Source organism: Cervus elaphus, chromosome 11 (assembly GCF_910594005.1).
Source record: "Cervus elaphus chromosome 11, mCerEla1.1, whole genome shotgun sequence".
Classification (NCBI taxonomy): Eukaryota; Metazoa; Chordata; class Mammalia; order Artiodactyla; family Cervidae; genus Cervus; species Cervus elaphus.
Window position 1 is genome coordinate 6,405,067 of NC_057825.1, and position 11,734 is coordinate 6,416,800.

Here is an 11,734-nt window from a genome sequence, read left to right on the forward strand (position 1 = left end):
GGACAGGCTGTGGTTGTCAACCTAGACAACTCAAGACATTACTCCCTCAAAAAAAATTAGAACTAGTCTTTTAAAAAAAACCCTTTAGTAAGAAAGTTGGAAACAAAATAAATATATGAAAATAAATTGCTTTCCAACATACTAGCAATACTCATTTGCAAAAAATGTAATGAAAAAAGTCCTTGTCAAAATAGTCATACAAAACCCCAAATATTTACAGATCTTAAAAAGAAATGGGTGGAGCCTATAAGGGAAAAAGACTACAAGTTTTCAAGAAAGGAAATAAATATGTTTAAAAAAAAAAAAAAGGAAGAGATCTTCAACAAGGTGGAGCAGAGGTAAAGAATCCATCTGTCAACGCAGGAGACACAGGAGTCTCAGGCTTAATCCCTGGGTGGAGAAGATCCCCTGGAGAAGGAAATAGCCACCCACTCCAGCATTCTTGCCTGGGAAATCCCATGGACAGAGGAACCTGGCGGGTTGCAGTCCATGAGATCACAAAGAGTCAGACTTGACTGAGCAGCCTAACGCAGCATACACACAGCACTCCTACATGGAAAAAATTAAATTTTTTTAATGATAATTCTTCCCCAAATCAAAATTTAACACAATTCTGAGCAAAATCACAGCAGGAAATTTTGGGGGGAAGTTGACTAAGTTTGTCTACTTTTCATCTGAAAAGAATCATGTTCAAGAATATTTTGAAAATGAAGAAGAATAAAAAAGAACATGAAGAAGGTCCCTGGCCAAGTAACTCTGGAAATGAGTTGCATCTACAAGACTAAAGGCTAAAGAGTGGTACTCTTGATAATAAAGTTCTTTTCAATGGGGTGCAAATTAGCAAAGCTAAAACCACCATAAATGTACACTGACACTGAACAATTATGTCAGCGATAGTGGGTGGTGGATGAAGAGGGCCAGGTTAGTCATTGTTGGCGTGGGAGGTTATAGATAAGCAAGAGTAGGAGGTTAGAGGGATCCACGTGGTAATGAAAGAGAGTTGGAGGCTGCAGAATGAACTCGCTCAGCTTAACCTAGATACAAACGGTAAATACAGAAATAGTTATAGGTACACACACAAGTTACATATACAACATCTATCTCCTGCTCTGTCAGCTAAAGATACAGAAGCAGTGACAACCCAGTGGCAACAGGCACACTTTGCACTCAGAAGTGAGAGGTGTGAGTTCAGTCATGTCCAGCTCTTTGTGACCCCATGGACTGCAGCCTGCCAGGCTCCTCTGTCCATGGAATTCTCCAGGCAAGAATACTGGAGTGGATTACCATTTTCTACTCCAGGGAATTTTCCCAACCCAGGGATCAAAACTACATCTCCTGTGTCTCCTGCATTGGCAGGCGAATTCTTTACCACTGTGCCACCTGGGAAGCACTCGGGTGCTGGTGTCTAATGCTGGCATCGAATACCATCTTTTAATAAGCAGAACCAGGGTTCCTTGGAGAAACTGCTAATTCTGGAACTGGGGCAGGAAATACATGAGTCTGGAATAGCTTGTAGTGACAGAAAGTAAGAAAGAGCTTTAAAAAATAGCTCACAACAGTAAGTGTATGTCAAAGGTACACATACACTTTGGAGGCCAAATGAAAGTGCTTCCAATGATTAAAGTTGGAAAAACTTGAGCAACAAAATAAATCCAGCAGTATTGGATTACAACCCAAAGAATAAAACAATGTGTCCATACTGATACATACCAATGATTGAATAAACAAATAAATGGAGAGGAGTCAACTCTCTCATGCAGAAGATTTCCAAACAATTTTTGTAAATAGTCCATATTCACGGAGGTGGATCACAACTCCTTACTTCTTAAGTGTGGGCTGCATGTAGTGACTTTCTTCCAAAGAGGACAGAACAGAAAGGGAGAAAGAAAAGAGTAAGCTTCCATGAAGACGCCTGACAACCTCGGCCACGTGATCAAGGTCAGCGTCAACAGTGATAAGTCACACTGATAGCATGTGCCCTTGACATAACATGATGAGAACATATCATATCTGGTTCCTCTGTGATCTTCCTCCCATTACCCAGTCTAACTGGAGAAAGACACTTGGCAAATTATGATGGAGGGGCAAAACATCTGAGCAATACGCATCGAAACTGTCAAGGTCATCAAAAACAAAGGTTGAAAAACCATCACAACCCAAAGAAGCCTAAGGGACATGGCAGGTACATGTAACACAGGATCCTGGATGAGATCCTGAAACAGACTCTAGGGGAAATTTGAGGGAATCCGAATAACGAATGGACTTTAGTTAATAATACTATTTTAATATTGGGTTGTTCAGTTCAGTTCAGTCACTCGGTCGCGTCCGACTCTTTGCAACCCCATGGACTGCAGCACGCCAGGCCTCCAGCATCACCAACTCCTGGAGGTTACTCAAACTCATGTCCATTGAATCAGTGATGCCATTCAACCATCTCATCCTCTGTCATCCCCTTCTCCTCCCACCTTCAATTTTTCACAGCAACAGTTGAGATAAATGCACCATCATAATGGAAGATGGTAATAATAGAGACAACTGGATGTTGGGTATGTGGGAACTGCTGTACTATCTCTGCAATGATTCTGTAAATTTAAAACTGTTCTAAAATTAAAAGTTCATTAAAAATTTTAAATTGCTGGGACTTCCCTGGTGGTCTACTGGTTAAGACTCTGCACTTCCACTGCAGGGGTCACTGGTTTCATCCCTGGCAAGGGAACTAAGATCCTTCTGCACACTGGGGCAAAAAAGATAAAAATTAAAGTGGTCAACTGTGAACGGATAAAGATGATACAGCATACATACACAATGGAAAATTATTTGACCACAGGAAAGAAAGAAATCCTGCTGTTTGGGACAACTTGGATGGACCTTGAGGGCATTATGCTAAGTGAAATGAGTCAGATAGAGAGAAACAAATACTGTATGATCTCACTTATATATAGAATCTAAAAAAAAAAAAAACAAAAGCACCAAAATTCATAGGAACAGAGTAAAGTGGTTTCTAGGAGTCAGGGAGTGGGAGAAAGGAGATGTTAGTCAAAGGGTAGAAACTTCCAGTTATGAGATGAATAAGTTCTGGGAATTGAATGTAGAACATAGTAATTATCACTAATAATACCGTATTATGTACTCGAATATTGCCAAGAAAGTAGATCACAAATGTTCTCACCACAAAAAAGAAATGGTAATTATGTGACAAGATGGAAGCATTAGCCAATGCTATGGTGGTAATCATTTTGCAATATATAAATGTATCAAATCAATACACTGGACATTTTATTCATTTATTTATTTTTACACTGGACATTTTAAACTAACACAATATTATGTGTCAATTGTATTTCAATAAGGCTGGGGGTAATTTTTTTTTAAGAATAGGAGGAAGGATTTGCCCCATTATAAACCCAAATAATGAATGCAGTGTGCCCCTGGCACAAGAACTGTCATACAATAGGACAGAATGGAAAGATAAATTAATTGATATAAAGTAATTTTGGATAAAGACAGGATCCAAATGAATGAAAAAGAAAGGAACATCTGATAAAATGTACTCTAACAATTAATTATCCTGTTCTAGAAGAATCACATCGTTATTTTTAATATCATATGCCGATTTTTTTTAATCCCAGGTTTTAAAAGTGAATACAAAAAGAAAAAAAGAGAACAAATGAAAAAACCTAGAACATTTACCTAACTGATTTTGTGATAAGAAAACAACATATTTTTCTAAGAATGAAAGTGAAGAAATTTACAAAGGGAAAAAGTCACTAGATTTGCTACATAAACACTTAAAACTTCAGAACATTAAGAACCACAAATATTAAAAGGCAAACAATCAGGGAAAACGCTACAACATACAAAATCATACAACAAAAAACAATAATATCATCAATATAAAGTCCTCATACTGACTGATAAGAAAACCACTAAAAATCTCAAATGGAAAAATGAGTAAAGGAACTGACAATTTATGAAAGCAGAAATTCACACACACACAAAAATCTAGTGAACACTTGAGGACTTACTGAAACTCACTAGCAATTAAAATCAGTAGAGATCATTTTCCATCTTTTGAACTAGGGGGGGAAATATTATCCGAATCCCTAGGACTGGGGGCTTCCCAGGTGGTGCTAGTGGTAAAGAATCTACTTGCCATTGTAGGAAATGCAAGAGACTTGGGTTCAATCCCTGGGTTGGGAAAATCCCCTGGAGTGGGAAATGGCAACCCACTCTAGTGTTCTTGCCTAGAAAATGTAATGAACAGAGGAGCCTGGCGGGCAGAGCAGCCTGGCGGGCTACAGGAGCCATGAGGCCAAAAAGAGTCAGATGCGACTGAACAAACAAAAAAACAAAAACACAATGCCCCTTTCCAGTTTATCAGCTGTTCGGGCTTCCCCAGTGGCTCAGCAGTAAAGAATCTGCTTGCCAGTGCTGGAGACAGGGGTTTGATCCCTGGGTCAGGAAGATCCCCTGGAGAAGGAAATGGCAACCCACTCCAATATTCTTGCCTGGGAAATCCCATGGACAGAGGAGCCTGGCAGGCGACAGTCCGTGGGGTTGCAAAGAGTCAGGCAAGACTGAGCATCTGAGCGCACATACACAGCACACTAGTGCTGAGGGCAGCTGCTCTGAAACGGTCCCCTAGATGCTTCTGGTAGAAGTTTAACTTCCAAGACATTTTGGAAAACAATTTGAAGGGTTGCCCCCCCACTCAGTGTGTTTATATAATGACCTAGGAATTCTGCTTCCAAAACTTTAATCCAACGAAAAAACCAATCAAAGATGCAGACAAAGATTTACACACCAGAGTGCTTTTTGCGACATTTTAATAGAGAAAAACTGAAAACAACCTAAATTTCAGCCAAAATAAAACCATTAGCAAAATTCTAACTCTGCCATTTGGGAACATACCATTTTTTTTTTTTTTCCCATTAAAAAACATTTCCAAAGCACAGGTTCTGGTTTAGCTTGAAGCATGTGCCACCCAGAACCCACTAGAAACTTGCAAAGTGTGGTCTCTGGGGTTTAATGTAGGGGTTTCCTTTAGGAAGATGCTCCTAGTACACAGCCCTGGGGGACCTGAGTGAGTGAGTGAAAGTCGCTCAGTCACTTCTGATTCTTTGCAACCCTGTGGGCTGTAGCCTGTCAAGCTCCTCTGTCCATGGAATCCTCCAGGCCAGAATACTGGAGTGAGTAACCACTCCCTTCTCTAAGGGAATCTTCCCAACCCAGGGATCGAACCCAGGTCTCCTGCATTGCAGGCAGGTTCTTTACCTTCTGAGCTACCACGGAAGCCCTGAACTGTCAGCTAAAACCCCAACCTCTCAGCCCTACCTCCACCAAAGGGAATTCTACTGGCCGAGTCAAAGGACACAGCCTAACCTAAACCAGAGCTCCAATCCTTGCTCAGAAACACTCAATGTCTGCTCAAAGCCCATAGAAGGACATCTAAGAGTCCTCAGTTCTGCGGTCATAGTGAAATGGAGCAGGACACTAGGGTCCTTGCCCCCCGCCCCCACCTCCTGCCCATGTCCTCTGCCTGCCCTTTGTCTGTGGAAAACCTTTAGTCAAAGAGTAAGTTTAATCAGAGAAGTGTGAATATGCAGAAATAAGGGGAAATAGTCAAAGGAGACCAAATAATAATAATGTGCTCATTAAGCATATTCAAAGATCTTTGGTTCCTTCTCAAGGTCTATAGGTAATATTCTGAGCCACATCCTGTGAGCTGTCTTGCAGATACCGAAACCCCACCAGGTGGAGAAGTTAACTACACGATGACAAAACTGTAGCCATGACCCAAGCTGCCCCAATTCCGAGAATGTGCCTCAAAGAAATGCAAACAGACTGACCCTGGAACTGAAGGTTCAGTTCAGTTCAATTCAGTCGCTCAGTTATGTCCTACTCTTTGCCACCCCATGAATCGCAGCACGCCAGACCTCCCTGTCCATCACCAACTCCTGGAGTTTACTCAAACTCATGTCCATCGAGTCGGTGATGCCATCCAGCCATCTCATCCTCTGTCGTCCCCTTCTCCTCCTGCCCCCAATCCCTCCCAGCATCAGGGTCTTTTCCAATGAGTCAACTCTTCGCATGAGGTGGCCAAAATATTGGAGTTTCAGCTTCAGCGTCAGTCCTTCCAATGAACACCCAGGACTGGTCTCCTTTAGGATGGACTGGTTGGATCTCCTTGCAGTCCAAGGGACTCTCAAGAGTCTTCTCCAACACCACAGTTCAAAAGCATCAATTTTTCGGCACTCAGCTTTCTTCCCAGTCTAGCTCTCACATCCCATACATGACCACTGGAAAAACCATAGCCTTGACTAGACGGACCTTTCTTGGCAAAGTAATGTCTCTGCTTTTTAATATGCTATCTAGGATGAAAGTGAAAGAGGAGAGTGAAAAAGCTGGCTTAAAGCTCAACATTCAGAAAACTAAGATCATGGCATCTGGTCCCATCACTTCATGGGAAATAGATGGGGAAACAGTGGAAACAGTGTCAGACTTTATTTTTGGGGGGCTCCAAAATCACTGCAGATGGAACTGAAGGTTAACCTCACCCAAAACAACCAAGATGATGCTGGTCAGACCACCGATGATCAGTTTCAAGATGACTGTCAGAGCTGACTGTGCTATTTCTGCATCTAGCCCCCTCCCTCCATCTACAAAAGCTCTTCCCCAGTGACTGTCAGTGGTGGTGGTTGGGGGAGGAGGGGTGTCGGCCTTTGGATGGATGTCCACCCTCCCCCGCCCAGTTGCTGACATCTGAAATAGAGCAAACTTTCCTTTGCACCAACCCAGCCTGTTTACTGGCGTTTGAGCAGCAAGCAGCCAGACCCTACCTTTCGCTAACAACAGGCTGAACCAATCTCGCCTCTCCCGGCTGCCCCAGCTCACCCCTCCTGCACCCAGGCTCCACATCCACAGACACCTGCCCCAACGTGTCAGCCGCTACTCAGCGAGCTCCATGTGTTTAGGAAGACCTCTGTCCCTCTGTATCCCTGGCACCTAGCATCCGCCGGCAGGTGGTCAAAAGCTGATCAATTTCCCTTCATCTTCCTCAGGTCCTGCTCCAATGCTGCTTCCTCAGAGAGCCTTTGATGAGTCCCTTCCCACACTAACCAAGAGTCAGGAGCCGTCAGGAGGGATACCTGCTACCCTCTGCCCGTGTCGCCAGCAGGCTGCCAGCTCCTTGGCATGAAACCTGCCTGCTTCACACTGAGAGCTTCACAAGACTGTGCACACAGCAAGGGCTCAATAAACACTGAGGTTCCCCCTCCATTGGGATCTGGGATGTCTGTAGGGAGCACGGTCTGGGAAGCAGAGATGGGAAAGGGGGGGTGGGATTTTTTTGTTTTGCAGAAGATGGAGTGAAGGCTAGAGGGTCACCCATGCGCTCAGCATCCAGAGAGGAGAGGAGAGCTTGGGGGTGGAACGAGGGCTTCAAGATGATGATGGCCAGAGAGGGGACAGTGAGGACACTATGGATCCCAGGACACTGTATCTACTTCCAACAGGCTGCTCTCCAGCCCGCCAACGGAGCCAAGCATTTTAGAAACAAATATGGGTTATTTTTATTCAGTTACTCAGTAATGTCTGATTCCTTGGGACCCCATGGAACTGTAGCACACCAGGCTTCCCTGTCCTTCACTCTCTCCCTGAGTCTGCTCAAACTCATGTTCACTGCATCAGTCAGAAATCATGTCGGCCTGGCAGGTGGCCTTGGGGAAGTCCCATCCGTGTTCCGAGCCTCAGTCTCTTCAATTCTAAGAGTAGGGGTGGATTAAATGATCTCTAAGCCCTTTCAATGCATTATCTTTGAAAGCCCGAGAATGACCCAGAAGGGAGTGAGAAAGTTAGGGGGACAGAGGATGAGCTGTGTTTGAGCTGAAGCCCCCAGGACACACCGCACACCCCACAATATCACAATTCCCCTAACCTCACTCTTTCCTGACCTCAAGTGGGAGCCAAGCTGCTGCTGCTCCCAGAAATCTTTCTAGACTCCTGGCTTCTGGGCTGTGAGCTGCAGAGCCTTACAGAGCCCAGAGCTCCTGGAAGCGTAGGGACTCCACACTCAGCCTGGGGGCTGTAAAGGATTATGTCACACCCAGCTTTACCCTGCTTTTCAAAAATCTCTAATGATGTGATTAATCAAGGAAAACAGGGCTTCTAACAGGGCTTCCTAGCTCATCTCGCCTTGGGTGCATTTCCTCTGAATAAGAACACTTTGCAGTACAATTCTGCAAAAAGACTCTGCCATTTTTAGTGTAGTTTTTGGCTTTAGAAAGCTATCCTTCTGAACAGGGAGGTGCCTAATGGAGAGACAAGACAAAACGTTGTGAAATTAATCATGGGATCTGAGTGGTGGGCAGACAGGTGTTCATGTATTTTTCTCTCCCTATGTTGCTGTAAGTCTGAAGTTTTTCACTAAAAATGTTGAGAATAAGCAGCCCTGCCATTCACGAGGTTGGGAGTCTGAGCCCACCGATCCACAGCTGTTTTCCTTGAAAGGCCTCACAGTGGGGTCTCCCAGGAGCCTTTTCCAGGGCGTGGCCTTAACACTGAGATGAAAGGTAGGGGGCTGTAGGGGGCGAGGTGCTGCCTGCAGGGGAGAGAGGGTTAGGTAAGGGCCTGGCAGTGAAAATAAGCTGGGTGGAGGCCACCTGGCCGCAGTTTTTCTCTGGAGAACAGGTGAGGGGCAATATGCAGCGTTTAGCCCCTGAATCCCACGATGGGAGCAAAGTCTAACTAACACAGGGCAAACCCGCAAACCCAGCGGAGGCGCACACGTGCCAGGCCCTGGACACAGAGGCCCCAGTTCAACATCTCAGCGAGCCTGGGAGGCAGTTCTCACCCTGTGATGCTCCGGGAGGCAGGTCATTTGCTGAAGTCGCGCAGCCGGGAGGTGACCGCGCGGCTTTTGAAGGCAGTGCGCCTGCCTCTCTGTCACCCGCCCGACGACGCGGGCAGGAAGGCGCGGGAGAAGGGGAGAGTAGGTTCTGGGTTGCGTGGGGGAGGACGGGGCGGCTGCGAGGTCTGCCCCAGGTGCCGGGGCTCGCGCAGAGCGGACATGTGGAGAAGGCGCCCGTGCCGGGCCGCGGTGCCGCCGGCGAGCATTCAGTGCGCCCCGGGCGCAGAGCCGGCGGGTGAGCGCACGGCGCCAGGGCGCCAGGCCGGGGGCGCGGGGGGCGCTACCTGGGTCGTGGAAGGGCACCAGCGCGTAGTTGGCGATGACCCGGCTGCCGCGACTCAGGCTGCGCTCCAGAATGCGCGAGGCGCCGTCCAACACCTGCATCAGGTCGTCCCACATGGAGCCGGTGACGTCGAAGACGATGGCCAGGGTGGCGCCCCCCGTGGTAGGGGACAACGCCGTCCCGGGCTCGCCGACCACCGCCGCGGCGGCCGCGGAGACCGCCAGCAGCAGCCGCAGGAGCGGCGCCCGGGGCCTCATGCTGAGCGCGGCCGAGGGGCTCCGGCTGCCGCGGTGGAGGCGCGCGGGTCCTGGGGAGCGCGACTGCCCTGGTGCACCCAGCGGCCACCCGACGAGCACTGCAGCCAGCCCCTCGCTCCGTCGCGCCGCGGCCGGTGCGCGCGGGACCTGGGTTTGCGGCGGGGTCCCCCTGCTGGGAGCCCGAGGCGGGTCCTAGAGCCCACCCCGTTCAGGGTCACGGGCCCGCCTCCTCCGCTCCCCCCACCGTGACTCAAACTTTCCCGGCCCCACTGCTCGGCCGTCCAGACCCGAGGTTAGAGGAGGACGCGGGGCGGACGGCAGAAGGGAGCTGGGGCCCCGGCCAAGGCGGCGAGGGATGCGGACGCGCGGGACCCACTGGACACCTGCGCCTCCCGCCGACCGCGCGCCCCGCTGCGGGGGCAGGAGAAGGGGGGGACCGCGCGTCCCCTGCCCTGGAGGTCTGCCCACGGCCCTAGCTTTTATGGCTCCCTGCACCCAACTCCCTAAAACCCCCCGACAGACAGACAGACAGACAGACACACACACACACACACACACACACGCACAAAATGCAACTCCCTTTCTTTCCGCAGGGATGTGTGCGTCCCAGTTATTGTCTATTAGGACGGTTAATATAATCAAGGCACAGAAGTTGAGCAGCTACGACGTTGCTAAGCCTTATCACATAGTTACTATTTCCTTAGAGGCTGGCTGCAACCCTAGAGGGAGGCAATAATAGCACAACCCATTTTACAGATGAGTAAATGGAAGCTCAGTCCTTTGCCCCAAAATCACTCAGCTTTCAAATAGCAGAGAAGGATCCCAAACCCCTGGGCTCTGCTGCCTCTGCTAAGCATGATAAGACATTGTCCGTAGGTCATCTGATGACTCCAAGCGGTGGGGCTTTCCCTCTGCCCACCGGTCTCACTGGCTCCCACGTGAGGGTTCTGGGACACAGGTGAGATGCTCATGGTGCTATCTGGATCCCTATGGCCATCCTTTCCCAGACGGGGCTCCCTCCCACCACCTGGAGAGAGTTGGGGCCCCAGCACCGCTAACCCCACGCTGTGTTCTCATGACTTCTTTCTATGCCTCTCTCCTGACTGGCCCATGAGTCCTTTGAGGGCAAGAATGCATCTTGGTTGCCCAGATCAGACCCCCCTTGACCCCAGTTCCCAGCCCAGTCCCTGGCTCATGCTGGGGACTCACTCAGTATTGACTGAATAAATAAAAAAGAGGGACTTCCCACGTGGCTCAAGTGGTAGAGAATCTGCCTGCCATTGCAGGAGACCTGGGTTCAATCTCTGGGTTGGGAAGATCCCCTGGAGAAGGAAACAGCCACCCACTCCAGTATTCTTGCCTGGGAAATCCCATGGACAGAGGAGCCTGGCAGGCTATAGTCCATGGGTTGAAAAGAGTCGAACACCACTTAGCAACTAAACAACAAAATAAAGAAGAAACAGCTTCGTGGGCTTGCCGGGTTTGGAGCACCACTGGAGGCAGCCACAGTCCTCTCACTTTTCAGTCCCTCCCCCGAGAACATCACGCTCCCAGGTCAGGCACAGCCAGTCCCAGGGACACGACTGAAGGTTCTGGTCTGTATGTGGGGCGTGGTGGTAGATTTCTCCAGACCCTGCCCTTCCGGAGCCCTCAACCAGGAAGAAGCACCCCCCCCACCTTCTCCTCATAACATCTCCTTGCCCCCTCCATCTCAGCTCAGACCCCACCTCTGAGGTTACTTCAGCACCTTGCCCTGTGACTCCAGGGCCCCCTGTCTGACCTCTTGTCCTGGCACTGCCCACCCAGCATCACCAGTGTTATCACTGCTCCTCCCATCCCCACTGTGAGCTCTGCGGCAGCAGAGACCCTGTACCTGCACATGCTAGGCACCCAGGGAAGGTTTGCTGCCTAAATGGGTCAGCGGGTATTAGAGAGGCCCAGTGTCTGGGCTCTGGCCATGGGGAGGGAAGCAACACATATCCTCAGGGACTCAGTTCTAGACTAGGACTAGACCAGGAAGACTCAGTTCTAGACTAGGGCTAGACCAGGAGGACTCAGTTCTAGACTAGGGCTAGACCAGGAGGACTCAGTTCTAGACTAGTACTAGACCAGGAGGACTCAGTTTTAGACTAGGACTAGACCAGGAGAGCTCAGTTCTAGACTAGGGCTAGACCAGGAGGACTCAGTTCAATACTAGGGCTAGACCAAGAGGACTCAGTTCTAGACTAGTACTAGACCAGGGGGACTCAGTTCTAGACTAGGACTAGACCAGGAAGACTCAGTTCT

The 11,734-nt window shown here is 48.6% G+C and overlaps 1 protein-coding gene across 2 annotated transcripts in view; it reads right to left on the reverse strand.

Annotated features, from left to right (window-relative positions):
• Window positions 1–9,600, reverse strand: part of HMCN2 (hemicentin 2) — a 173,403-nt gene extending 163,803 nt beyond the window's left edge. For both annotated transcript variants that reach the window (XM_043916716.1, XM_043916715.1), the window contains exon 1: window positions 9,193–9,600. In XM_043916716.1, the coding sequence (XP_043772651.1) occupies window positions 9,193–9,448 (256 nt within the window). In that variant the 5' untranslated portion in view covers window positions 9,449–9,600. The remainder of the gene's footprint in view (window positions 1–9,192) is intronic.
• Window positions 9,601–11,734: the final 2,134 nt, after the last annotated feature.